This window comes from Heteronotia binoei, chromosome 1 (assembly GCF_032191835.1).
Source record: "Heteronotia binoei isolate CCM8104 ecotype False Entrance Well chromosome 1, APGP_CSIRO_Hbin_v1, whole genome shotgun sequence".
NCBI classification, from domain to species: Eukaryota; Metazoa; Chordata; class Lepidosauria; order Squamata; family Gekkonidae; genus Heteronotia; species Heteronotia binoei.
The window spans coordinates 283,859,553-283,883,046 of record NC_083223.1 but is presented as its reverse complement, the minus strand read 5'-3'; the positions used below and the strand labels follow the sequence as shown (position 1 = coordinate 283,883,046).

The following is a 23,494-nucleotide window of genomic DNA, read 5'->3' as shown; positions in this document are numbered from 1 at the left end:
GGGTATGCAAAGGAGTTCCTGCTACAAAAAAGACCCTGAAGTCTATTCTCATTTTTGTAAAGTTCCCTCTTTTGAAAACAAAAGTCACTCTTCTAGACTTCAGGGTCGCTTTCCAAAGATGTGAAGGCTGAACTTAAGAACAGAAAAGAAGCCCTGTTGGATCAGGCCAATGGCCCCTCCAGTCCAACACTCTGTGTCACATAAGAACAGAAGAGAAGCCCTGTTGGATCAGGCCAGTGGCAACTCCAGTACAACACTCTGTGTCACATAAGAACAGAAGAGAAGCCCTGCTGGATCAGGCCAGTGGCCCCTCCAGTCCAACACTCTGTGTCACATAAGAGAAGCCATGTTGGATCAGGCCAATGGCCCCTCCAGTCCAACACTCTGTGTCACATAAGAACATAAGAGAAGCCCTGTTGGATCAGGCCAGTGGCCCCTCCAGTCCAACACTATGTGTCACATAAGAACAGAAGAGAAGCACTGTTGGATCAGGCCAATGGCCCCTCCAGTCCAACACTCTGTGTCACACATAAGAACATAAGAGAAGCCCTGTTGGATCAGGCCAGTGGCCCCTCCAGTCCAACACTCTGTGTCACACATAAGAACATAAGAGAAGCCCTGTTGGATCAGGCCAGTGGCCGATCCAGCCCAACACTCTGTGTTGCACATAAGAACATAAGAGAAGCCAGTGGCCCCTCCAGTCCAACACTCTGTGTCACACATAAGAACATAAGAGAAGCCCTGTTGGATCAGGCCAGTGGCCCATCCAGCCCAACACTCTGTGTTGCACATAAGAGAAGCCATGTTGGATCAGGCCAGTGGCCCATCCAGCCCAACACTCTGTGTTGCACATAAGAACATAAGAGAAACCATGTTGGATCAGGCCAGTGGCCCATCCAGCCCAACACTCTGTGTTGCACATAAGAACATAAGAGAAGCCCTGTTGGATCAGGCCAGTGGCCCATCCAGCCCAACACTCTGTGTTGCACATAAGAACATAAGAGAAGCCATGTTGGATCAGGCCAGTAGCCCATCCAGTCCAACACTCTGTGTCACATAAGAGAAGCCATGTTGGATCAGGCCAATGGCCCATCCAGTCCAACACTCTGTGTCACATAAGAGAAGCCATGTTGGATCAGGCCAATGGCCCATCCAGTCCAACACTCTGTGTCACACAGAGGCCAAAAAAACCCAGATGCCATCAGGAGCTCCATCAGTGGGTCAGGACACTATATGGCATGGTGGCCATTGCTCTGAACTGTTCTTCTCACACCTGGTCAGGACCTGCAGGGTTTCTTTCCGCTGCCCCCCCCACCAGCTCACCTGGTTGTTCCGCCCTCTTTCCCACTGGCAATTGAATAGGAAGGTGCTGAAAAATGGAACACAGGTGCTGTCATGAAGGGCCAACAGGTAGGCCTCCGTGAACTCAAAGGACTGTGGGAATTGCTGTAGCAGCTGCCAGATGCAGTCCAGGAAGAGAAGGAACACAGGAGACTGTGAAGAAGAAGACGACATTGGATTTATATCCCTCCCTATACTCTGAATCTCAGAGCGGTCACAATATCCTTTACCTTCCTCCCCCACAACAACAGACACCCTGTGAGGTGGGTTGAGCTGAAAGCGCTCTGACAGAAGCTGCCCTTTCAAGGACAACTTCTGTGAAAGCTCTCGCTGACCCAAGGCCATTCCAGCACCTGAAAGTGGAGGGGTGGAGAATCAAACTCGGTTCTCCCAGATAGGAGTCCGCAGACTCAACCATGACACCAAACTGGCTCTCACATCAAAGTGGGGGGGGGGAGCACAAAGAGCACAACGCTGAAGTGCGGCTCTCACATCAAATCACATTAGAAACCATCCCTTGCCCTCTTCCCACCAATAATACTGCTCTGCTTTGGGGAGCAAGAAATGTGGCTGCCCCAGGAAGACGCATATGGCAATTAATCCTGAATGGCATGAGCAGTGGAACATCAGAAGAGTCCTGTTGGGTCAGAACAGGGACGGTCCATCTAGTCCAGCCTCCTGTCTCACACAGTGGCTAACTAGTTCCTCTGGAGGGCCAACAACAGGGCAGAGAGGCCGAGGCAGAGGCCTTCCCCTGAGAAGAACATCAGAAAGGTCCATCTAGTCCAGTCTCCTGTCTCACACAGTGGCCACCCAGTTCCTCTGGAGGGCCAACCACAGGGCAGAGAGGCTGAGGCCTTCCCCTGAGAAGAACACCAGAAGAACCCAGCTGGATCAGACCAGGGAGGGTCCATCTAGTCCAGCCTCCTGTCTCACACAGTGGCCACCCAGTTCCTCTGGAGGGCCAACAACAGGGCAGAGAGGCCGAGGCCTTCCCCTGAGAAGAACACCAGAAGAACCCAGCTGGATCAGACCAGGGAGGGTCCATCTAGTCCAGTCTCCTGTCTCACACAGTGGCCAGCCAGTTCCTCTACAGGGCCAACAACAGGGCAGAGAGGCCGAGGCCTTCCCCTGAGAAGAACCCAGCTGGGTCAGACCAGTGAGGGTCCATCTAGTCCAGCCTCCAGTGGGCCAAACCCAGGGGCCATCAGGAGGTCCTCCAGCAGGTCCAGAACTCCAGAAGCCCTCCCACTCTTGGTCCCCTGCCCCCAAACACCAAGAACTCCCCTGGCGTGCCAACCATAGGGCACAGAGGTTGAGGCTTTCCCGCAGTGTTGTTAGATGTCCTGTGTTTGAAAGGCCCCCCCTTTTCCACTCTTCAGCCTTTCAAGGCCATCTTCTCCCCTCCTCCTGACAGCGGCCTCACCTCCTCCCGTTCGTTTTTCTGCCACAGGTTGAGGCGTTGCTGGAAGGGGTGCCCAGCGGCCACCCACTCCTTCTGCACCAGGCTCTGGAACCCTGCGACGGTCCTTGTGTGGGGGTCCGAGAGAACCTGCACCAGGGAGGCCAGCAAACAATTCAGGTCCCTGTCATCTGTTTCTGAGAGAGGAGGGGAGGGAAAAGAGAGGTTGAGAAACGTGCCATGGCCATCGGTTCAGATCGCAAGCTGGGCTACCCTGAAGGCCAGGGCCGAGAGATCATAGAGCTGGAAGGGACCTCCAGGGTCATCTAGTCCAGCCCCCTGCACAATGCAGGAAACCCACAAATGCCTACCCCAAATTCACAGGATCTTCATCGCTGTCAGATGGCCATCTAGTCTCTGTTGAAAAACCTAGAATCATAGAGCTGGAAGGGACCTCTAGGGTCATCTAGTCCAGCCCCCTGCACAATGCAGGAAACTCACAAATGCCTACCCCAAATTCACAGGATCTTCATTGCTGTCAGGTGGCCATCCAGCCTCTGTTTAAAAACCTCCAAGGAAGGAGAGCCTACCACCTCCCGAGGAGGAAGCCTATTCCACTGAGGAATCACTCTGTCAGGAAATTCTTCCTAGAGTTGAGCTGGAAACTCTTTTGATTTAATTTCAACCCATTGGTTCTGGTCCTACTTTTCAGGGCCACAGAAAACAATTCCACCCCATCCTCAATATGACAGCCCTTCAAATACTTGATCATATCACCTCTCAGCCGCCTCCTCTCCAGGCTAAACATCCCCAGCTCCTTCAACCTTTCCTCATAGGACTTGGTCTCCAGACCCCTCACCATCTTCGTCGCCCTCCTCTGGACCCGTTCCAGCTTGTCTATATCCTTCTTAAAATGTGGTGCCCAAAACTGAACACAATACTCCAGATGAGGTCTTACCAGAGCAGAGTAAAGCAATACCATCACATCATGTGATCTGGACACTAGACTTCTGTTGGCACAGCCCAAAATTGCATTTGCCTTTTTAGCCACCGCATCACACTGTTGACTCATGTTCCGCGTATGATCCACTAAGACCCCTAGATCCTTTTTGCACATACTACTGCTATGACAAGTCTCCCCCATCCTATAACCATGCATTGGATTTTTCCTACCTAAATGCAGAACTTTACATTTATCCCTGTTAAAATTCATTTTATTGGTTTTAGCCCAGTTTTATTCATTTTATTTAGTTTAGCCCAGATACCCCAAGGAGCAAGCGATCAAACCAATTTCTTAGAAATATACATTAATGGCACAAAATGCCACATCCCAAGAGGACTTAGACCATTCTTTTGTCCCCTGTTTTATGCTCACAACAGCCCTGTGGGGTAGCCATGGCTGCAAGGGCGTGCAAGGTCACCCAGCCAGCCTCTGCGGCAGAGTCAGGATTCGAACCTGGGTCCCCCAGATCCTGAAGCAGAAACACAGGGCAAAGGAGCCGCTCTACCTTGCAGAATGATGGACCGGCTCTTCTCCGCCAGCAGGACAGCCACGTCGCCAGCCTTCTTCAGACATGACCTGCAAGGGAAACGGAAGCAAAATGCACACCAGAACCATGTGAAAGATAAATTGGGCACTGGGGTCAGGCTTTACAGACAAACTAATGGGTATAAGTTACAGCAAATGAGATTTTGTCTAAATTTGAGGAAGAACTTTCTGACAGTGAGGTGCAGAATCACAGAGTTGGGAGCAGCCATAGAGACCATCTTGTCCAGTCTGAGCAGCGGTCCCCAACCTTTTTGGCACCAGGGACAGGTTTTGTGGAAAACAACTGGGGAGGAGCGATGGTTTCAGAACGATATTAGTTTGGTGTGGTGGTTAAGCGGGTGGACTCTTATCTGGGAGAACCGGGTTTGATTCCCCCCTCCTCCACTTGCAGCTGCTGGAATGGGCTTGGGTCAGCCAGAGCTCTGGCCGAGGTTGTCCTTGAAAGGGCAGCTTCTGTCAGAACTCTCTCAGCCCCACAGGGTGTCTCTTGTGGGAGGGGGGGAAGGTAAAGGAGGTTGTGAGCCGCTCTGAGATTCAGAGTGGTGGGAGGGATAGAAATCCAATGTTGCCGTCTTATTATTATTCCTACATTGTAATATATAATGAAATAATTATACAACTCAAGGCTCGGTTGCTAACAGGCCACAGACCGGTACTGGTCCACAGCCGGGGGGTTGAGAACTCCTGGTCTAGAGCATCCCTGACAAGTATTTGTCCAGCTGCTGCCTGAAGACGGCCAGTGAGTTTTCTTTGAAGTACTGATTGACTAACCCCTTCTAGGGAATATCATAGCCGTAGTTCCAGAATCGGCAGGGGGTTGGACTGGATGACCCTGGTGGTCCCTTTCACTTCTAATATTGAAAAAAAGGAACAAGGAAAAAAGTCTCAAATGATGATGATATTGGATTTATATCCCTCCACTTCAAATCTCAGAGTCTCAGAGCGGCTCACCAGCTCCTTTATCTTCCTCCCCCACAACAGACACTCTGTGAGGTGGGTGGGGCTGAGAGAGCTCTGACAGAAGCTGCCCTTTCAAGGACAGAGTCTCAGTGCGGCCTCCAATCTCCTTTCCCTTCCTCCCCCACAACAGACACCCTGTGAGGTGGGTGGGGCTGAGAGAGCTCTCCCAGAAGCTGCCCTTTCAAGGACAGAGGTTCAGAGCGGCCGACAATCTCCTTTCTCTTCCTCCCCCACAACAGACACCCTGTGAGGTGGGTGGGGCTGAGAGAGCTCTCCCAGAAGCTGCCCTTTCTACGACAGCGTCTCAGTGCGGCCTACAATCTCCTTTCCCTTCCTACCCCACAACAGACACCCTGTGAGGTGGGTGGGGCTGAGAGAGCTCTGACAGAAGCTGCCCTTTCAAGGACAGAGTCTCAGTGCGGCCTCCAATCTCCTTTCCCTTCCTACCCCATAACAGACACCCTGTGAGGTGGGTGGGGCTGAGAGAGCTCTCCCAGAAGCTGCCATTTCAAGGACAGAGACTCAGAGGGGCCTACAATCTTCTCCCCCCGCCCACAAACAGATACCCTGTGAGGTAGGTAGGACTGAGAGAGCTCACCCAGAAGCTGCCCTTTCAAGGACAAGTCCTACGAGAGCTCGGGCTGACCCAAGGCCATTCCAGCAGCTGCAAGTGTAGGAGTGGGGAATCAAACCCGGTTCTCCCAGATAAGAGTCCTCGCACTTAACCACTATATCAAAATGGCCAGGAGGAACCAATAATTTTGTTCTCATCGCCCAAATATTTCAACAGAACATGCCTATGGTCACCTTGAAATGCCCCCTGCACGAAACGAGGGAGGCCGGGTAGGTGGGCACGGAGGCCTTGGCAAATGCCCATCACTCCTCCCCGCTCCCTGGAGCTGGCCCGGACTGAAGAGGCAGCTCAGCCACACCCCACTCAGTCTCCACTGGTCATCTGCAGGTGGGGGCAAGGGGCTCCTCTCACCTCACATAGTCCAGCCACCGTGTGCCTTCCAGGCCCGAGAGCCACTTCTCGTCCATCGGAGCCACAAACGCGTCTGAAAAGAGAGCCAAGGAAATCCAGCGAGGCGACCTCGGTTGTGAAACGGCACCGAGCCCTTTCTAAGCAACTGTGGGGGAAGTGAGGCTCCCCTCAGTCCTTCGGCGCTGGGGGGCTGAGATCAGAAGGCAATGTTAGGGTTGCCAACCTCCAGGAGTTGGCGGGAGATCTGGGACTACAACTAATCTCCAGGTGACAGGGATCAGCTCCCCTGCCCACTTTGGAACTTGGACTTTCTGGCATGGGACCCGAGCAACGTCCCTCCCCCGCCCCCCCTGCTCTCCAAATGCCACCTTCCTCAGGCCCCATCCCCCAAATCTCCAGGGAATTCCCAAGCTGGTCCTCGGAAGCACACTGTGACCTTCCGCCAGGAGTTTTAGCGCACTGGGTGGAGCTGGCCTGCCCTACAGACCCTGTAAAACTTCTCGTATGTCCAGCTCGCAGTAGGGTTGCCAATTCCCCGCTCTGGGCAGGGGTTCTCCCAACATGGAGGTTCCCAACCCACCGTCCCACATTGGGCTGGCGGAGGGAACCTCCCCTGATGTCGCTGGTGCAATGACGTCACTTGCAGGTGACATCATCGCACCGACAACGTCACGCACAACCACTGTAGGCGTTTCCGTGGAAACTCTATGCTTTCCCCAGACGCTCTAGCAATTTGGGAGGGCAAAACTCTATGGTACCTATTGTACCATAGAGTTTTAACCTCCCAAAATGCTAGAGTATCTGGGGAAAACCATAGAGTTTTCTCGGAAACTCCTAGAGTGGCCATGTGCGATGTTGCCAGCACGATGACATCACTTCCGGGTGATGTCATTGTGTCGCGCATGAAAGCCCCCGCCAGAGGATGCAAGGGACTTGGTGATCCTACCTTGCAGACATGACAGGATTTTTCTCTATACTGTCTCCCCCCCATGTGGCTCAATACAAGACGTGGCTCTGGAGGAGCAGTTGAGCTGATAGTCTTGCTAAGGGGAGTTCCCAGGGAAAAAAAAAATTATATATATACATATATATACACACGCTGTGGCTAATAGCCACTGATGGACCTCTGCTCCATATTTTTATCCAATCCCCTCTTGAAGCTGGCTATGCTTGTAGCTGCCACCACCTCCTGTGGCAGTGAATTCCACATGTTAATCACCCTTTGGGTGAAGAAGTACCTCCTTTTACCCGTTCTAATCCGACTGCTCAGCAATTTCATTAAATGCCCACGAGTTCTTGTATTGTGAGAAAGGGAGAAAAGTTCTTCTTTCTCTACTTTCTCCATCCCATGCATTATCTTGTAAACCTCTATCATGTCACCCCACAGTCGACGTTTCTCCAAGCTAAAGAGTCCCAAGCGTTTTAACCTTTCTTCACAAGGAAAGTTCTAGTTGCCCTTTTCTGGACTTTCTCCAATGCTATAATATCGTTTTTGAGGTGCGGCAACCAGAACTGCACACAGTACTCCAAATGAGACCGCACCATCAATTTATACAGGGGCATTATGATACTGGCTGATTTGTTATCAATTCCCTTCCTAATAATTCCCAGCATGGCGTTGGCCTTTTTTACTGCAATCACACACTGTCTTGACATTTTTAGTGATTCATCTGCCATGACCCCAAGATCTCTCTCTCTGTCAGTCTCTGCCATCAACTTGTATTTGTAGCTGGGATTCTTGGCCCCAATGTGCATTACTTTGCACTTGGCCACATTGAACCGCATCTGCCACGCTGACGCCCACTCACCCAGCCTCAACAGATCCCTTTGGAGTGCCTCACAATCCTCTCTGGTTCTCACCAGCCTGAACAATTTAGTGTCATCTGCAAACTTGGCCACTTCACTGCTCACTCCCAACTCTAAATCATTTATGAACAAGTTAAAGAGCATGGGACCCAGTACCGAGCCCTGCGGCACCCCACTGCTTACCGTCCTCCACTGCGAAGACTGCCCATTTATACTCATTCTCTGCTTCCTATTACTCAGCCAGTTTTTGATCCACAAAAGGAGCTGTCCTTTTACTCCATGACTCTCAAGCTTTCTAAGGAGCCTTTGATGAGGAACTTTATCAAAAGCTTTCTGGAAGTCAAGGTAAACAACATCTATCGGGTCTCCTTTGTCCACATGTTTGTTCACCCCCTCAAAGAATTGCAACAGGTTAGTGAGGCAAGATCTTCCCTTACAGAACCCATGCTGAGTCTTCCTCAATAACCCATGTCCATCAGTGTGCCTACTCATTCTGTCCTTGATAATGCTTTCTACCAACTTTCCCGGTATTGAAGTCAGATGGGCCACTGGCCTGATCCAACATGGCTTCTCTTATGTTCTTATGTGACACAGAGTGTTGGACTGGATGGGCCATTGGCCTGATCTACCATGGCTTCTCTTATGTTCTTATGTGACACAGAGTGCTGAACTGGAGGGGCTATTAGCCTGATCCAACATGGCTTCTCTTATGTTCTTATGTGACACAGAGTGTTGGACTGGATGGGCCACTGGCCTGATCCAACAGGGCTTCTCTTATGTTCTTATGTGACACAGAGTGTTGGACTGGATGGGCCACTGGCCTGATCCAACAGGGCTTCTCTTATGTTCTTATGTGACACAGAGTGTTGGACTGGAGGGGCCATTGGCCTGATCTAACATGGCTTCTCTTCTGTTCTTATGAGGTTGCAGGCCTTAGAGAGGCCACTTCCAGGTTGGGAAATATTTGGAGATTTGGGGACGGGGACTGAGGAGGGCAGGGCCTGGGAGGGCAGGAAGAAGAAGAAGAGGATTTCTACCCCGCCCTTCACTTGGCGTCTCAGAGCAGCTTCCAATCTCCTTCCCATTGACTCCACACAGCAGACGCCCTTTGAGGTAGGCGAGGCTGAGAGAGCTCTGAGAGAAACTGCTCTTGAGAGAACAGCTCTTTTGAGAACTGTGACTGACCCAAGGTCACCCAGCAGCTGCATGTGGAGGAGGAGTGGGGAGGAATCAAACCCAGTTCTCCCAGATAAGAGTCCGGGCACTTCACCACTGCACTACTATCACCCCAGCGTCCCCCTCCCTTCTCCTGCTCCCACCCAAGACACCCCAGAGAAGGCAGGCCATGGATTTCTCACCCGCAAGGCAGAGGCTGAGGCCCCACAGTCTGAAGTGGGCCTGCTGGATCTCCGCCAGGCTGGGCAGGTCAGCTCCCGTCTCCACGACCACGCACTGGGAGTGTCCCGCAAGCAGCAGGTTTTCCACGCACCTGGGGAGAGGAGGAAGGAGCCACGGCCCATGTCAGAGAAGCAGAGTGGGCAGCTCAGTGAACAGGAGTCTGCTAGGGGTGCCAGCCTCCAGGTGGGACCTGGGGAATCCCTGGAATTACAGCTCATCTCCAGACAAGATCAGTTCCCTTCCCCCAGGGAAAATGGCAGCTTTGGAGGGTGGACTCTGCTGAGGCTAAGGTTGTCAGGTCCAATTCAAGAAATATCTGGGGACTTTTGGGGGTGGAGCCAGGAGACTCTGGGGGCGGAGCCAGAAGACTTTGGGGGTGGAGCTAGAAGCAAGGTTGTGACAAGCATAACTTGACTCCAAAGGGAGTTCTGGCCATCACATTAGAAGGACTGCAGCCCTTTTTAGCTTAATAGTCACTTCCTTCCCCAGGATTATGGTTGATCCAATGAATTGGGAGGGAACCCTGTTATTACTGTCCATTCACAAATTACAAAACCAGGGGGGCTAAATAGAAGTATTAGCCTCACAAAAGGAAGGAAGGAAGGAAAGAGGGGGGGGAGGGAGGGAGGGAGAGAGGGAGGGAGGGAGGGAGGAAGGAAGGAAGGAAGGAAGGAAGGAAGGAAGGAAGGAAGGAAGGAAGGAAGGAAGGAAGGAAGGAAGGAAGGAAGGAAGGAAGGAAGGAAGGAAGGAAGGAAGGAAGGAAGGAAGGAAGGAAGGAAGGAAGGAAGGAAGGAAGGGGAGGGAGGGGAGGAGGGAGGGAAGAAGGGAGGGGAGGGAAGGAAGGGAGGGAGGGGAGGAGGGAGGGGAGGGAAGGGAGGGGAGGAGGGAGGGAGGGGAGGAAGGGAGGGGAGGAAGGGAAGAAGGGAGGGACGGACGAAGTGGGTAGGGAGGGGAGGAAGGGGAAGGGAGGGAGAGATGGAGAAAGGAGGTAGGGGAGGGAGGGGGGAGGGAGAGAGGGGGGAGGGTGGGAGGAAGCTGGCTTTGTTAAAGGAGACTTCCCATCCGTTCATCCGGCCCATTAAAGGCCCACAGCTGCCAACTCTAGATTGGGAAACATCTGGTGATCTGGGGGGTGAAGCCATTCCCCCAGGGGAACAGATCTCTGTATTCTGGAGATCAGCTGTAATACCAGGAGTTCTCCAGTGCCCACCTGGAGGTTGGCAACCCTAAATGCATGCACAAGGAGGTATACCCCTTGTGAGCCACAGTCATGAACAAGATGCTCTTTGCTCCATCCCCGCGGCCCCTCCTCACACTCACGTTCCTCGACTCTCTTGCACAACCCCCAGGGAACCCCCAGTTCTCCCCGCTCTGTCCCACTGCGCACTTCCTCTCAGCCTGGAAGCCCCATTGAGCAGGGACCAGCAGCCTCTCTGTGTTGTGCACCGGGTCTGAATTTAGAAGAGGCCTTCGAGTGGTCCTGGCAACAGCCCACTACCAAAAATTGGTTGGCTTTCCCCAACCAATTTCCCTCCATGACCCACAGCTCCAGCCAAACACAGCCCCCTCTCCAGCCTCATACCTCAAGTCTTCCTTCTCTGGGTCTGAATCAGTGTGGAAACTGGCAGCTCGAAGAAGATCGCTGCCCCCAGGATGGTGCCAGCTCAGCCTCTGGGCAGACAAGGAAGACAGGGGAAGAACTTGAATTCCATGGGGCAGATTTTGCAGATGTTACCCACAGATCCATGGAAGAATATCAGAAGAGCCCTGCTGGGTCAGACCAGTCCATCTAGTCCAGCCTCCTGCCTCACACAGTGGCCAGCCAGTTCCTCTGGAGGTTCAATAACAGGACAGAGAGGCCGAGGCCTTCCTCTGAGAAAAACATCAGAAGAGCCCTGCTGCATCAGACCAGGGAGGGTCCATCTAGTCCAGCCTCCTGCCTCACACAGTGGCCAGCCAGTTCCTCTGGAGGTTCAACAACAGGACAGAGAGGCCGAGGCCTTCCTCTGAGAAAAACATCAGAAGAGCCCTGCTGCATCAGACCAAGGAGGGTCCATCTAGTCCAGCCTCCTGTCTCACACAGTGGCCAGCCAGTTCCTCTGGAGGGCCAGCAACAGGGCAGAGAGGCCGAGGTCTTCCTCTGAGAAGAGCATCAGAAGAGCCCTTCTGGGTCAGACCAGGGAGGGTCCATCCAGTCCAGCCTCCTGTCTCACACAGGGGCCAACTAGTTCCTCTGGAGGGCCAGTAACAGAGTGTAGAGGCCAAGGCTTTCCCCTGAGGTTGCCTTCTGACTGCATGTCAACTCTCCTCCATCACCCTCTTTGCATTCTTTATGCAGCCCCAGTATCCTGAAAGCTCCCTTTGTTTTCCCCCCTTTCTGATTGCCACGGATACCTCTGAAGGACCCCATCTGTGGGGAGGAAGGTTTCACTGGAGGAAATCTGGGGGTTTTGTGGGAGCAGGGTGCAAACAGACAGGAACAGACAGCCTGAACTGCCTTCTACTGAGTCAGCCCCTAGTCCATTCAAGTAAGTCTTCTACTCAGACTTCCAGGGGGTCAGGCGGAGATCTTTCACATCATCTACAGCCTGATCGTTTATAACAGGAGATGGCAGGGACTAAACCTGGGAGCCTCTGCACATGAGGCAGAAGCTCGGCCGCTGAGCCATGGCCCCTCCGCCACTGAGCCAGAGCCAGTTTGGTGTAGTGGTTAAGTGTGTGGACTCTTATCTGGGAGAACCGGGCTTGATTCCCCACTCCTCCACTTGCAGCTGCTGGAATGGCCTTGGGTCAGCCAGAGCTCTCTTATCTGGGAGAACCAGGTTCGATTCCCCACTCCTCCACTTGCACCTGCTGGAATGGCCTTGGGTCAGCCAGAGCTCTCTTATCTGGGAGAACCAGGTTTGATTCCCCACTCCTCCACTTGCAGCTGCTGGAATGGCCTTGGGTCAGCCAGAGCTCTCTTATCCGGGAGAACCGGGCTTGATTCCCCCCTCCTCCGCTTGCACCTGCTGGAATGGCCTTGGGTCAGCCAGAGCTCTCTTATCTGGGAGAACCGGGTTTGATTCCCCACTCCTCCACTTGCAGCTGCTGGAATGGCCTTGGGTCAGCCACAGCTCTCTTATCTGGGAGAACCGCGTTGGATTCCCCACTCCTCCCCTTGCAGCTGCTGAAATGGCCTTGGGTCAGCCAGAGCTCTCTTATCTGGGAGAACCGGGTTAGATTCCCCACTCCTCCACTTGCACCAGCTGGAATGGCCTTGGGTCAGCCAGAGCTCTCTTATCTGGGAGAACCGGATTTGATTCCCCACTCCTCCACCTGCTGGAATGGCCTTGGGTCATCCAGTGCTCTCTTATCTAGGAGAACCGGGTTTGATTCCCCACTCCTCCACTTGCACCTGCTGGAAAGGCCTTGGGTTAGCCAGAGCTCTCTTATCTGGGAGAACCAGGTTTGATTCCCCACTCCTCCACTTGCACCTGCTGGAATGGTCTTACGTCAGCCAGAGCTCTCTTATCTGGAAGAACCGCGTTTGATTCCCCACTCCTCCACTTGCACCTGCTGGAATGACCTTGGGTCAGCCAGAGCTCTCTTATCTGGGAGAACCGGGTTTGATTCCCCACTCCTTCACTTGCAGCTGCTGGAATGGCCTTGGGTTAGCCAGAGCTCTCCTATCTGGGAGAACCAGGTTTGATTCCTCACTCCTCCACTTGCACCTGCTGGAATGGCCTTGGGTCAGCCAGAGCTCTCACAGAGCTGTCCTTGAAAGAGCAGCTTCTGGGAGAGCTCTCTCAGCCCCACCCACCTCACAGGGTGTCTGTTGTGGGGAAAGAAGATAAAGGAGATTGTACGCCACTCTGAGATTCAGAGTGTAGGGTGGGATATAAATCCAACATTTTCCTCTTCTCCTCTGGGTTACTCAGGGGCCTGGGGAGTTGGTGGGCTCTCCTGGGGATCTTGAAGCAGAGGCTGGGGAGGGGTGTGTGTCTGAAATTACATATTGCTGCACTGCACAGGGGGTTGGACTAGATGACCTCCAGGATCCTGTCCGGCATGCACACGATCGGACTCTGCAAGCCTCGCTTCCAACCAGATCTCACCCTGGCAAAGGTAACAAAAATGCAGCTCTCACCGGGATGCGCCGTCCATTGAAATGCACAAAGGCCCTCTTCAGCTCGTTGTCTAGGAACCCGCTGGGCACCCACAGGTACTTAGGAAGGCTTCAGGGAGAAAGCAAGGGAGCCTTTGGCAAAAGAGACACACGGGCACACCTCTTCCAGAAGAAGGCTTTCTTCCCCCTGGCCCCTTCTTGCTGCGTCCTCCCTGTGATAGGCCCACATAGTGCCATCTAGGGCAGCGGTCCCTGACCTTTTTGGCATCGGGGACCAGTTTTGTGGAAGACAATTTTTCCACGGATTAGTGGGGTGGGGGGCAGCGGTGATGGTTTTGGGATTATACAATTTTGCACTTTATTTTGGTATGGTAGTTAAGTGGAAGAACCGGGTTTGATTCCCCACTCCTTCGCTTGCACCTGCTGGAATGGCCTTGGGTCAGCCAGAGCTCTCTTATCGGGGAGAACCGGGTTTGATTCCCCACTCCTCCACTTGCACCTGCTGGAATGGCCTTGGGTCAGCCAGAGCTCTCTTATCGGGGAGAACCGGGTTTGATTCCCCACTCCTCCGCTTGCACCTGCTGGAATGGCCTTGGGTCAGCCAGAACTCTCTTATCGGGGAGAACCGGGTTTGATTCCCCACTCCTCCACTTGCAGCTGCTGGAATGGCCTTGGGTCAGCCATAGCTCTGGCAGGAGTTGTCCTTGAAAGGGCAGCTGCTGGGAGAGCCCTCTCAGCCCCACCTACCTCACAGGGTTTCTGTTGTGGGGGAGGAAGGGAAAGGAGATTGTGAGCCGCTCTGAGACTCTTCGGAGTGGAGGGCAGGATATAAATCCAATATCTTCATCTACCTCACAGGGTGTCTGTTGTGGGGGGGAGGGAAAAGAGATTGTGAGCCGCTCTGAGACTCTTCGGAGTGGAGGGCGGGATATAAATCCAATATCTTCATCTACCTCACAGGGTGTCTGTTGTGGGGGGGAGGGAAAAGAGATTGTGAGCCGCTCTGAGACTCTTCGGAGTGGAGGGCGGGATATAAATCCAATATCTTCATCTACCTCACAGGGTGTCTGTTGTGGGGGAGGAAGGGAAAGGAGATTGTGAGCTGCCCTGAGACTCTTCGGAGTGGAGGGCGGGATATAAATCCAATATCTTCATCTACCTCACAGGGTGTCTGTTGTGGGGGAGGAAGGGAAAGGAGATTGTGAACCACTCTGAGATTTGGCGTGGAGGGCAGGATATAAATCCAGCGTGTTGCTGTTGTTATTATTATTATTACCACTACTACATTATAATATATAATGAAATAATTATACAACTCACGGCTCGGTTGCTAACAGGTCATGGACCGGTACTGGTCCATGGCCCGTGGGGACCCCTGATCTAGGGTTGCCAACTACAAGGGAGGTGAATAAACACACAACCACGAATCGTTATAAGCAACCATTTTCTAGCTGATCTCTGCAGGGAGGGCCTGGAGATATGCCAGAATTAGAACTGGCCTCCAGACTGCAGAGATCAGCTCCCCTGGAGAAAATGGTTGCTTTAGAGGGGAGACTCGAGGGCCTTGCAAGCAGCTAAGGTCCTTCCCAACCCAGAATTCACAGGCCTGGTCTCCTCCCCTCCCCCACCCCCAGCCTCACTTCACCTCAGTCCTTGCCCCTCCCCAACTGGGGAAGAGCTTCAGAAGCAGAGAGGTGCCCCCTCCGCCACTCCCCAAGCTCGTCCCGCTCTCTCTCTCCCAGAAGCCGAGCAGCGGGCCCGGCCTTCTTCTACCTCGTGCTAGGGTTGCCAATCCCCAGGTGGGGGCAGGGGATCCCCCGGATTGGAGACCCTCCCCTTGCTTCAGGGTCATCAGAAAACCAGGGGGAGGGAAATGTCTGCTGGGCACTCCATTATTCCCTAGGGAGACCGATTGCTATAGGGTATAAAGGAGACTTGGTTTGTGGGTATCTGGGGCTCTGTGGGGGGCTGTTTTTTGAAGTAGAGGCACCAAATTTGCAGCATAGCATTCAGTGCCTCTCCCCAAAATCCCCTCCAGGTTTCAAAAAGTTTGGACCAGGGGGTCCAATTCTATGAGCCCCCAAAGAAGGTGCCCCTCTCCTTCATTATTTCCAGTGGAGGGAAGGCATTTGAAAGGTGTGCGGTCCCTTTTAATGTGATAGCCAGAACTCCCTTGGGAGTTCAATTATGCCTGTCACAATCTTGCTCCTGGCTCCACCCCCAAAGTCTCCTGGCTCCACCCCAAAGTCTCCTGGCTCCCCCCCCCCCCCAAAGTCTCTTGCACTGAGGTCAACGGGGAAAAACCTAATGACTATCCCTGGGCCGAAGGAAATTAAATATCAGAGTACCAGAGCACGGGCCTTTTCGATCGCGGCCCCTACCCTATGGAACCGACTCCCCGAGGAGGTGCGGGCCCTGCGGAACCTCGAACAGTTCCGCGGGGCCTGCAAGACCGCCCTTTTTAAATTAGCACATTCGGACTGCTAAGAAAATCGGTAATCAAGGATCCGCCAATGCGGTCCAAAGATCTATACCGCAGTATAACTGTATTTATTGGATTGGTTTTAATTTAATGTCTTAATGTTTTATATTGTAAATCTAAGGTTTTATTTACTACTGTATGTTTTTATGGAATGTTGTTAGCCGCCCTGAGCCAGCCAAGGTGGGGGAGGGCGGGATATAAATGAAATAAATAAATAAATAAATAATAAATCTTGGCTCCACCCCCAGTCTCCTGGCTCCACCCCCCAAAGTCTCCTGGCTCCGCCCCAAAGTCTCCTGGCTCCACCCGAAAGTCTCCTGGCTCCGCCCCCAAAGTCTCCTGGCTCCGCCCCCAAAGTCTCCTGGCTCCATCCCCCAAAGTTTCCTGGCTCCGCCCCAAAGTTTCCTGGCTCCGCCCCAAAGTCTCCTGGCTCCACCCCCCAAAGTCCCCAGATATTTCTTGAATTGGACCTGGCAACCCTACCTGGTTGGACATGTCAAAGCGCTCGTTGACCGGACTGACCCGCCAGCCAGCTGCCCCGAGACGCTTCAGCTCCTTCTCCCAGTCCTGGGGGCTCTCGAAAAGTAGGGTGGGGAAGTCCCCTCCTGTTCCTTCTTCGACTGGCTGTTCCCTGGAAAGACTGGAGCAATTAACGGGCCTCCACCCGGAGGACTGGGGGAGCAGGTGCCCAGTCCCACGATCCCCCTCGGCCCGCCCTCTGCGTTGGCTCACCCAAAATTCCTCAGAACTGCAGGTTCAAGTCCATGGCCTCTGCTGTTGCTGCTCTCCTGGGCCTGCGCGATGGCCATGGTCACCTGGAAAGCAAGGCTTTGCTTTTAGACAGGCCGCTTGGTCCCTGTTCTGGGGGGACGCCACGGCCTCTCCTGCTTTCTACCACAACTGCATTTCCATCCACGACCTCACTCCCTGAGATTTTGCAGCTGACCGCCTCTTTTTCATGGCCTTTTTGTGTCTCCACCCAACATTCATTGGCACAGTCCCAAAGGTGTCTGCAGAGGCAGCGCAGGCCTCAAAAATGCCGAGGGTCCCTGTCTTAGCCTAACACACCACTGCCTGTTCCACTGAATTCTCTTCCGACGTTCTGAATTCCTGACTCTGCAAGAGTGAAGGAAGAGAAAGAAGGACTTTTCTCCCTTTCTTACAATACGAGAACTCGTGGACATTCAATGAAATTGCTTAGCAGTCGGGGTTAGAACTGATAAAAGGAAGTTCTTCTTCACTCAAAGGGTGATTAACATGTGGAATTCACTGCCACAGGAGGTGGTGGCAGCTACAAGCATAGACAGCTGCAAGAGGAGATTGGATCAACATCTGGAGCAGGAGGTCCATCAGTGGCTATTAGCCACAGGGTATAGATGGAACTCTCTGTCTGGGGCAGTGATGCTCTGTATTCTTGGTGCTTGGTGGGCGGGGGGGTGCAACAGTGGGAGGGTTTCTGGTGTCCTGGCCCCACTGATGGACCTCCTGATGGCACTGGGTTTTTTTGACCACTGTGTGACACAGAGTGTTGGACTCAATGGGTCATTGGCCTGATCCAACATGGCTTCTCCTATGTTCTTCTGTCTGGGGCAGTGATGCTCTGTATTCTTGGTGCTTTGTGGGGGGGGGGGGGGGGGGGCAAAGTGGAAGGGCTTCTAGTGTCCTGACCCCACAAGTGTACCTCCGATGGCATCTGGTCTTTTTGGATATTGTGTGATACAGAATGTTGGGACTGGATGGGCCATTAGCCTGATCCAACATGGCTTCTCTTATATTTTTATGTTCTCTCTGTTGGGGGCAGGGATGCTCTGTCTTCTTGGTCCTTGGCGGGGTGCACAGTGGGAGGGCTTCTGGCCCCACTGGTGGACCTCCTGATGGCACATGGGTTTTGGCCACCGTGTGACACAGAATGTTGGACTGGATGGCCCATTGGCCTGATCCAACATGGCTTCTCTTATGTTCTTATGTTCCCTCTGTTGGGGGCAGTGATACTCTGTCTTCTTGGTCCTTGGCGGGGTGCACAGTGGGAGGGGCTTCTGGCCTCACTGGTGGACCTCCTGATGGCACCTGTGGGGTGGGGTTGGCCACTGTGTGAGATGGAGTGCTGGACTGGAGGGGCCACTGGCCTGATCCAACATGGCTTCTTTCATGTTCTTACTCACCCGGAAAGCCTGAGGCTCCAATCCGCTCTCATGGAAGCGAAATCGCAGCACCCGGAAATCCCTGCAGTAAATGACCAGCTCCTCTGGGATGAACTTCAGGGTGGAAGTCCCCGTCAGCACCTTGGCTTTTGTAAAGCTGTTGACTGAGATGTCAACAAAACGAAAACAAAGGGGAGTCAGGCAATTTTGGGGAAACAGACTTGTGCTGACAGGCAGGACAGCGATCATTCTGCTCCTCCACACACCCCGTCCCATGTCCGGCTTCCTAGGAATATCCACTTTCACTTTTAAGAAACAAAAAGCAAGTTTCTAGTCCAGGGGTGACCAACGGTAGTGCTCTAGATATTTCTTGCTTACAACTCCCATCAGCCCCAGCCAGCATGGCCAATGGCTGGGGCTGATGGGAGTTGTAGGCAAAAAACACCTGGAGAGACTACCGTTGGCCACCCCTGGTCTAGCCTTAATGACATGAAACAGTGCATGCAACAGAGACAGATCAGGTTGGGCAGCTGCGTTAGTCGCTCAGTAGCAGCAGAAAAGAGAAAGAGTCCCAGAGCACCTTAAAAGACCAACCAGATTTGTGACAGGTTGGGGAGCTTTGATGAGTCACTGCTTACTTCTTTGGATACAACTATATCTGAGAAGTTGGCAGTAACTCATGAAAGCTCATCTCCTGCACAGATTTTGTAAGCCTTTATTGGCATTTAGGCTTGAGAGCCAGTTTGGTGTAGTGATTCAGGGTGCGGGCTCTTATCTGGAAGAACAGGGGTTTGATTCCCCACTCCTCCACTTGCACCTGCTGGAATGGCCTTGGGTCAGCCAGAGCTCTTGCAGAGTTGTCCTTGAAAGGGGCAGCTGCTGTGAGAGCTCTCTCACCCCCACGTACCTTTTGAGAGCCAGTCTGGTGTAGGGGTTAAGTGTGCGGACTCTTATCTGGGAGAACCGGGTTTGATTCCCCCACTCCTCCACTTGCACCTGCTGGAATGACCTTGGGTCCAGCCATAGCTCTGGCAGAGGTTGTCCTTGAAAGGGCAGCTGCTGTGAGAGCCCTCTCAGTCCCTCCCACCTCACAGGGTGTCTGTTGTGGAGGGAGAAGATATAGGAGATTGTGAGCGCTCTGAGTCTCTGATTCAGAGAGAAGGGCGGGATATAAATCTGCAGACTTCTCCAGTATTCATTTGACAGGTTAAGATGCAGTCTCCTAGAAATATACATTTTCACATTTAAGAAACAAAAAGCAAGTTTCTGGTCCCTTAATTCCATGAAACATTCTTGCCAAATAGTCTGTTTTGATTGGTTGTTTCCATGTGTGTGGGATGGAGGGGCCCAATGGCTCAGTGGCTGAGCATCTGCTTGGCATGCAGAAGGTCCCAGGTTCAATCCCCGGCATCTCCAGTTCAAAGGACCAGGTAGTGCGTGATGTGAAAGACCTTTCTCTGTCCTGAAACCCTAGGGAGCTGCTGCCAGTCTAAGTAGACAAGTCTGACTGTGATGGACCGAGGGGGGGTCTGTTTCAGTAAAAGGCCAGGGGGAGGGACCAGAGAAAGGTCCCAGGTTATTAGAAAAAAAAAAAGAATTAAAGTATTATTTGGGAGGGACGGTAGCTCAGTGGTAGAGGATCTGCTTGGTAAGCAGAAGGTCCCAGGTTCAACCCCCGGCATCTCCAACTAAAAAAGGGGTCCAGGCAAGTAGGCATGAAAAACCTCAGTTTCAGACCCTGGGAGAGCTGCTGCCAGTCTGAGTAGACAATACTGACTTTACGGAGGGATGGTGGCTCAATGGTAGAGCATCTGCTTGGTAAGCAGGAGATCCCAGGTTCAGTCCCCAGCATCTCCAACTAAAAAGGGTCCAGGCCAGCATTCCCTCTGAGCGTGAGCGAGCTCACAGAGTTTTAGCCTCCAGCTCACACATTTTTATCTTCGCCCAGGAAGGAAGACCCCAGAGCACACTAAAATGATGCAGGAGCTCACAACTTTAATGCCAGTGGCTCACAAAGTAGAATTTTTGCACACAACACTCTGCAGCCTAGAGGGAACATTGGTCCAGGCAAGTAGGCATGAAAAACCTCCGCTTCAGACCCTGGAGAGCCGCTGCCAGTCTGAGTATAGAAGACTGACTTTAGGGAGGGACGGTGGCTCAGCGGTAGAGCATATGCTTGGTAAGCAGAAGGTCCCAGGTTCAGTCCCCGGCATCTCCAACTCAAAAGGGTCCAGGCAAGTAGGCATGAAAAACCTCAGCTGGAGACCCTGGAGAGCCACTGCCAGTCTGAGTAGACAAGACTGACTTTGATGGACCCTGGTGGGGGGGTCTGATTCAGTAGAAGGCAGCTTCATATGTTCCTATGTTCATGTCCTAATAAATAAATAAAGTCAGTCTTTAAGGTGCTACTGATGTCTTTCTCTTCTCTACTGTACACGCAATGGCAGGAGTGTCTCAGAAACTGGGACCAGCGACTGCAGGAAGGGGAACATAGAGCTGGAAGGGTCCTCAAGTCCAGGGGTGGCCAAACTGCAGCTCGGGAGCTCCACGTGGCTCTTTCACACATATTGTGTGACTCTCGAAGCCCCCACGGCCCCGTCGGCCAGCTTGGAGAAGGCCTCTGTCTCTTTAAATCACTTCTCCAAGCCAGCCAGTAGCTTGGAGAAGGGCTTTAAAGTTGCTTTCTTTTCCTCTCCCTCTCCCTCCCCCCATCTATCTACCTGCATGCCTCGCGACTCTCAAACATCTGGCATTCATGTCTTGTGGCTCTTGAACACCGGGCATTACATTAAGCAAGCCTGATCTAGTCCAACCCTGTGCACAACGCAGGAAATTCACAGCTGTCTCTTCCCCCCACCCCTCGACTCCCCTAGAGACCCCTGCTCTCTTCTGAGACGAAGGCAAAAGCCTCCAGGATCCCTGGGCCAATCTAACCTGGAGGAAAATTCCTTCCTGACCCCAAAGTACTGATGTGGCATTCCGGCATTCCCCTGCGCATATAAGAAAGGGACGGAGGGGTATTAATTTGGCCAGGCTCTGGAGGTGGGGGCGGGGCGCTTTCGAGCCCCACCCGGATCCTGGCCTCACCCATGAGGAGCAAAGTGAGAGAAACACACCTGCTTGCACAGCTGGCCTTGTTTATGCACGTTGCCACACCTGAATGACCTGGGGGCATCCCAGCAGCTGCAAGTGGAGGAGTGGGGAATCAAACCCAGTTGCTCCAATAAGAGTCCGCACACTTCACCACCACACCAAACTGGCTCCCTGACTCAAACCTGACACGATCCTAGCCTCATTGGCCCTGGGCTTTGCCTCCCGCAGATACAAAAGAGCTGGAAGGGACCACAAGCTCATCTAGTCCAGCCCCTGGCATATTACAAGAAATCTGCAACTCCCTCCCCCCTCCTCCAGTGAACTCTGCTCTGTGCCTACAGAATCCTCCAGGATCCCTGGGCCAAGTTGTTCCTTGTTTGTCTTGCTGGCTTCCTGCACTTTTAGCGAGTGAACGGCAGGCTGAAGTTCAGCGGGTGAGGTTTTCTGCTCGGCAAGCCGCTCTGAGCTGGAGGAAGCAGCATGTCTGCCAGAGGGAACGGCGGGGCTTGTAGAGGAAGGCGGCCAGCCTTACCAGCCACGAGCCTCCGGATGCAGGAGAGGGCCACGTCGTGATCGCTGCGCATGAACAGGGGGCAGGAGCCGTCCTTGAGAAGAAGAGAAACTACCGTTAGCCGGTTTATCGTTTTCATTGCTATCTGCAAAGAACAGTCTCCATCCTGAGTCTGCCTTGAGGGTCTCCACCAGTTCAGGGAGATTTTGGGACGGGGTTTGGGGAGGGGAGTGATGCCATAGAGTGCCCCTTCCAAAACAACCATTTTCCCCCCAGGGAATTGCTCTCTGTCCCTTGCCCACTCCGGGGCGCTCTGCTCCTCTTCCAACCCCGGTTCCGTGGCCTTTGCGTGGCTCTAGGACTGCCAACGCCCCCCCTCCCCAGTCCAGCTGGGAGTCCCGCCCCTAGGAGGTTCCCAACCCGCCAACCCACACTGGTGGGTCCCCTCCCCGCATCGCCAGCACAAGACGTCACCCGCGAGTGATGTCATCGCACCGGTGACGTCGCGCACCAGCCGCTCTAGGCGTTTCTGGGGAAACTCTGTGGTTTTCCCGGACGCTCCGCCAATTTGGGAAGGAAAACTCTATGGTGCAATACCATAGAGTTTTTCCCTCCCAAAATGCTAGCGTGCCCAGGAAAACCATAGAGTTTTCCCTCCCAAATTGTGGGAGGCAAAGCCTAGAGCGGCTGGCGTGCGATGTCGCCAGCGCAATGACATCACTCGCGCTTCGTGCACATGAAACAATTCCCCTGCTGGAGACTGTGGGGGACTCGGCAAGCCTACGTGGCTCTCTCGGGCTGTCCACTCTCCCCCTCCCAGCGATGCCAGCCTCCAGGTGGGACCCAGAGATCCCCCAGTATTACAGTTCATCTCCAGACAACAGTAGTCAGTCCCCCAGAGAAAACGGCTGCTTTGGAGAGTACTCTGTACCCACGGAGATTCCTGACCTCCCCAGGCTCCACCCCCCAAATTTCCAGGAGTTTTCCAAACTGCAGCTGGCAACCCTACTCCGCCCCACCCCCACCCCCACCCCCCGATCAGGAGAGACCTGGTATCCCTACCCCCCCTTCATTCAGCCTGACCAAACTGGAGAGCTACTTGTGGCCCAAGAAGGCCGGACAACCTACCGCCATGTTTGTGGAGCCATCTGGTAGGAAAGCCACTCGGAGATTGGTGCAGTAGAGGGTGCCGGAGATGAATCCTCCACAGTCTCGGGAAGGGATGCTCTTCCTCACGTGGACGGCCTCTTCTTGGACGTGTTCGCCTGCCAAACAAGGTCAAGGGGCAGAATGGGGCTGGGCCCACAGGGAAAGATCCACTGGACAAGGAAGGGCTGCAAAGAACTTCCATGCAGAGAACTGAAGCATCTGGCTTGGCTGTCTCTAAAGTCTGGCTCTGCAAGAAACTAAGGTCAGGCAACCTCAGTCCCCAAACCCCCCCGTTTCTTAGCACAGTCAAATATAAGGACATGTCTCTAAGTTATACAGAAGGCCATTCCAGCAGCTGCAAGAGGAGGAGTGGGGAATCAAACCCGGTTCTCCCAGATAAGAGTCCGTGCACTTCACCACTACACCAAACTGGCAGCTACACCAAAGGGCCAGCTTTAAAAGGGGATTAGAGGTCTATCAGCGGCTACTAGTCATGATGACTGAGGAGAACCTCCATGTCCAGAGACACTAAATCTCTGTATCCCAAAGCCAGGAGGCAACCTCAGGGG

General features: G+C 53.3%; 1 protein-coding gene across 1 annotated transcript in view; it reads right to left on the bottom strand.

The window, feature by feature from the left end:
* Positions 1 to 23,494, bottom strand: part of MTMR11 (myotubularin related protein 11) — a 66,148-nt gene that overhangs the window by 17,446 nt on the left and 25,208 nt on the right. The window contains exons 3-14 of the mRNA XM_060257276.1: positions 22,905 to 23,041; positions 21,798 to 21,870; positions 18,194 to 18,336; positions 16,764 to 16,846; positions 16,510 to 16,671; positions 13,571 to 13,658; positions 11,024 to 11,112; positions 9,402 to 9,532; positions 6,238 to 6,310; positions 4,252 to 4,322; positions 2,768 to 2,940; positions 1,324 to 1,494 (exon numbers count right to left, since the gene is read on the bottom strand). Coding sequence (XP_060113259.1) covers positions 1,324 to 1,494; positions 2,768 to 2,940; positions 4,252 to 4,322; positions 6,238 to 6,310; positions 9,402 to 9,532; positions 11,024 to 11,112; positions 13,571 to 13,658; positions 16,510 to 16,671; positions 16,764 to 16,846; positions 18,194 to 18,336; positions 21,798 to 21,870; positions 22,905 to 23,041 — 1,394 coding nt within the window. The remainder of the gene's footprint in view (positions 1 to 1,323; positions 1,495 to 2,767; positions 2,941 to 4,251; positions 4,323 to 6,237; positions 6,311 to 9,401; positions 9,533 to 11,023; positions 11,113 to 13,570; positions 13,659 to 16,509; positions 16,672 to 16,763; positions 16,847 to 18,193; positions 18,337 to 21,797; positions 21,871 to 22,904; positions 23,042 to 23,494) is intronic.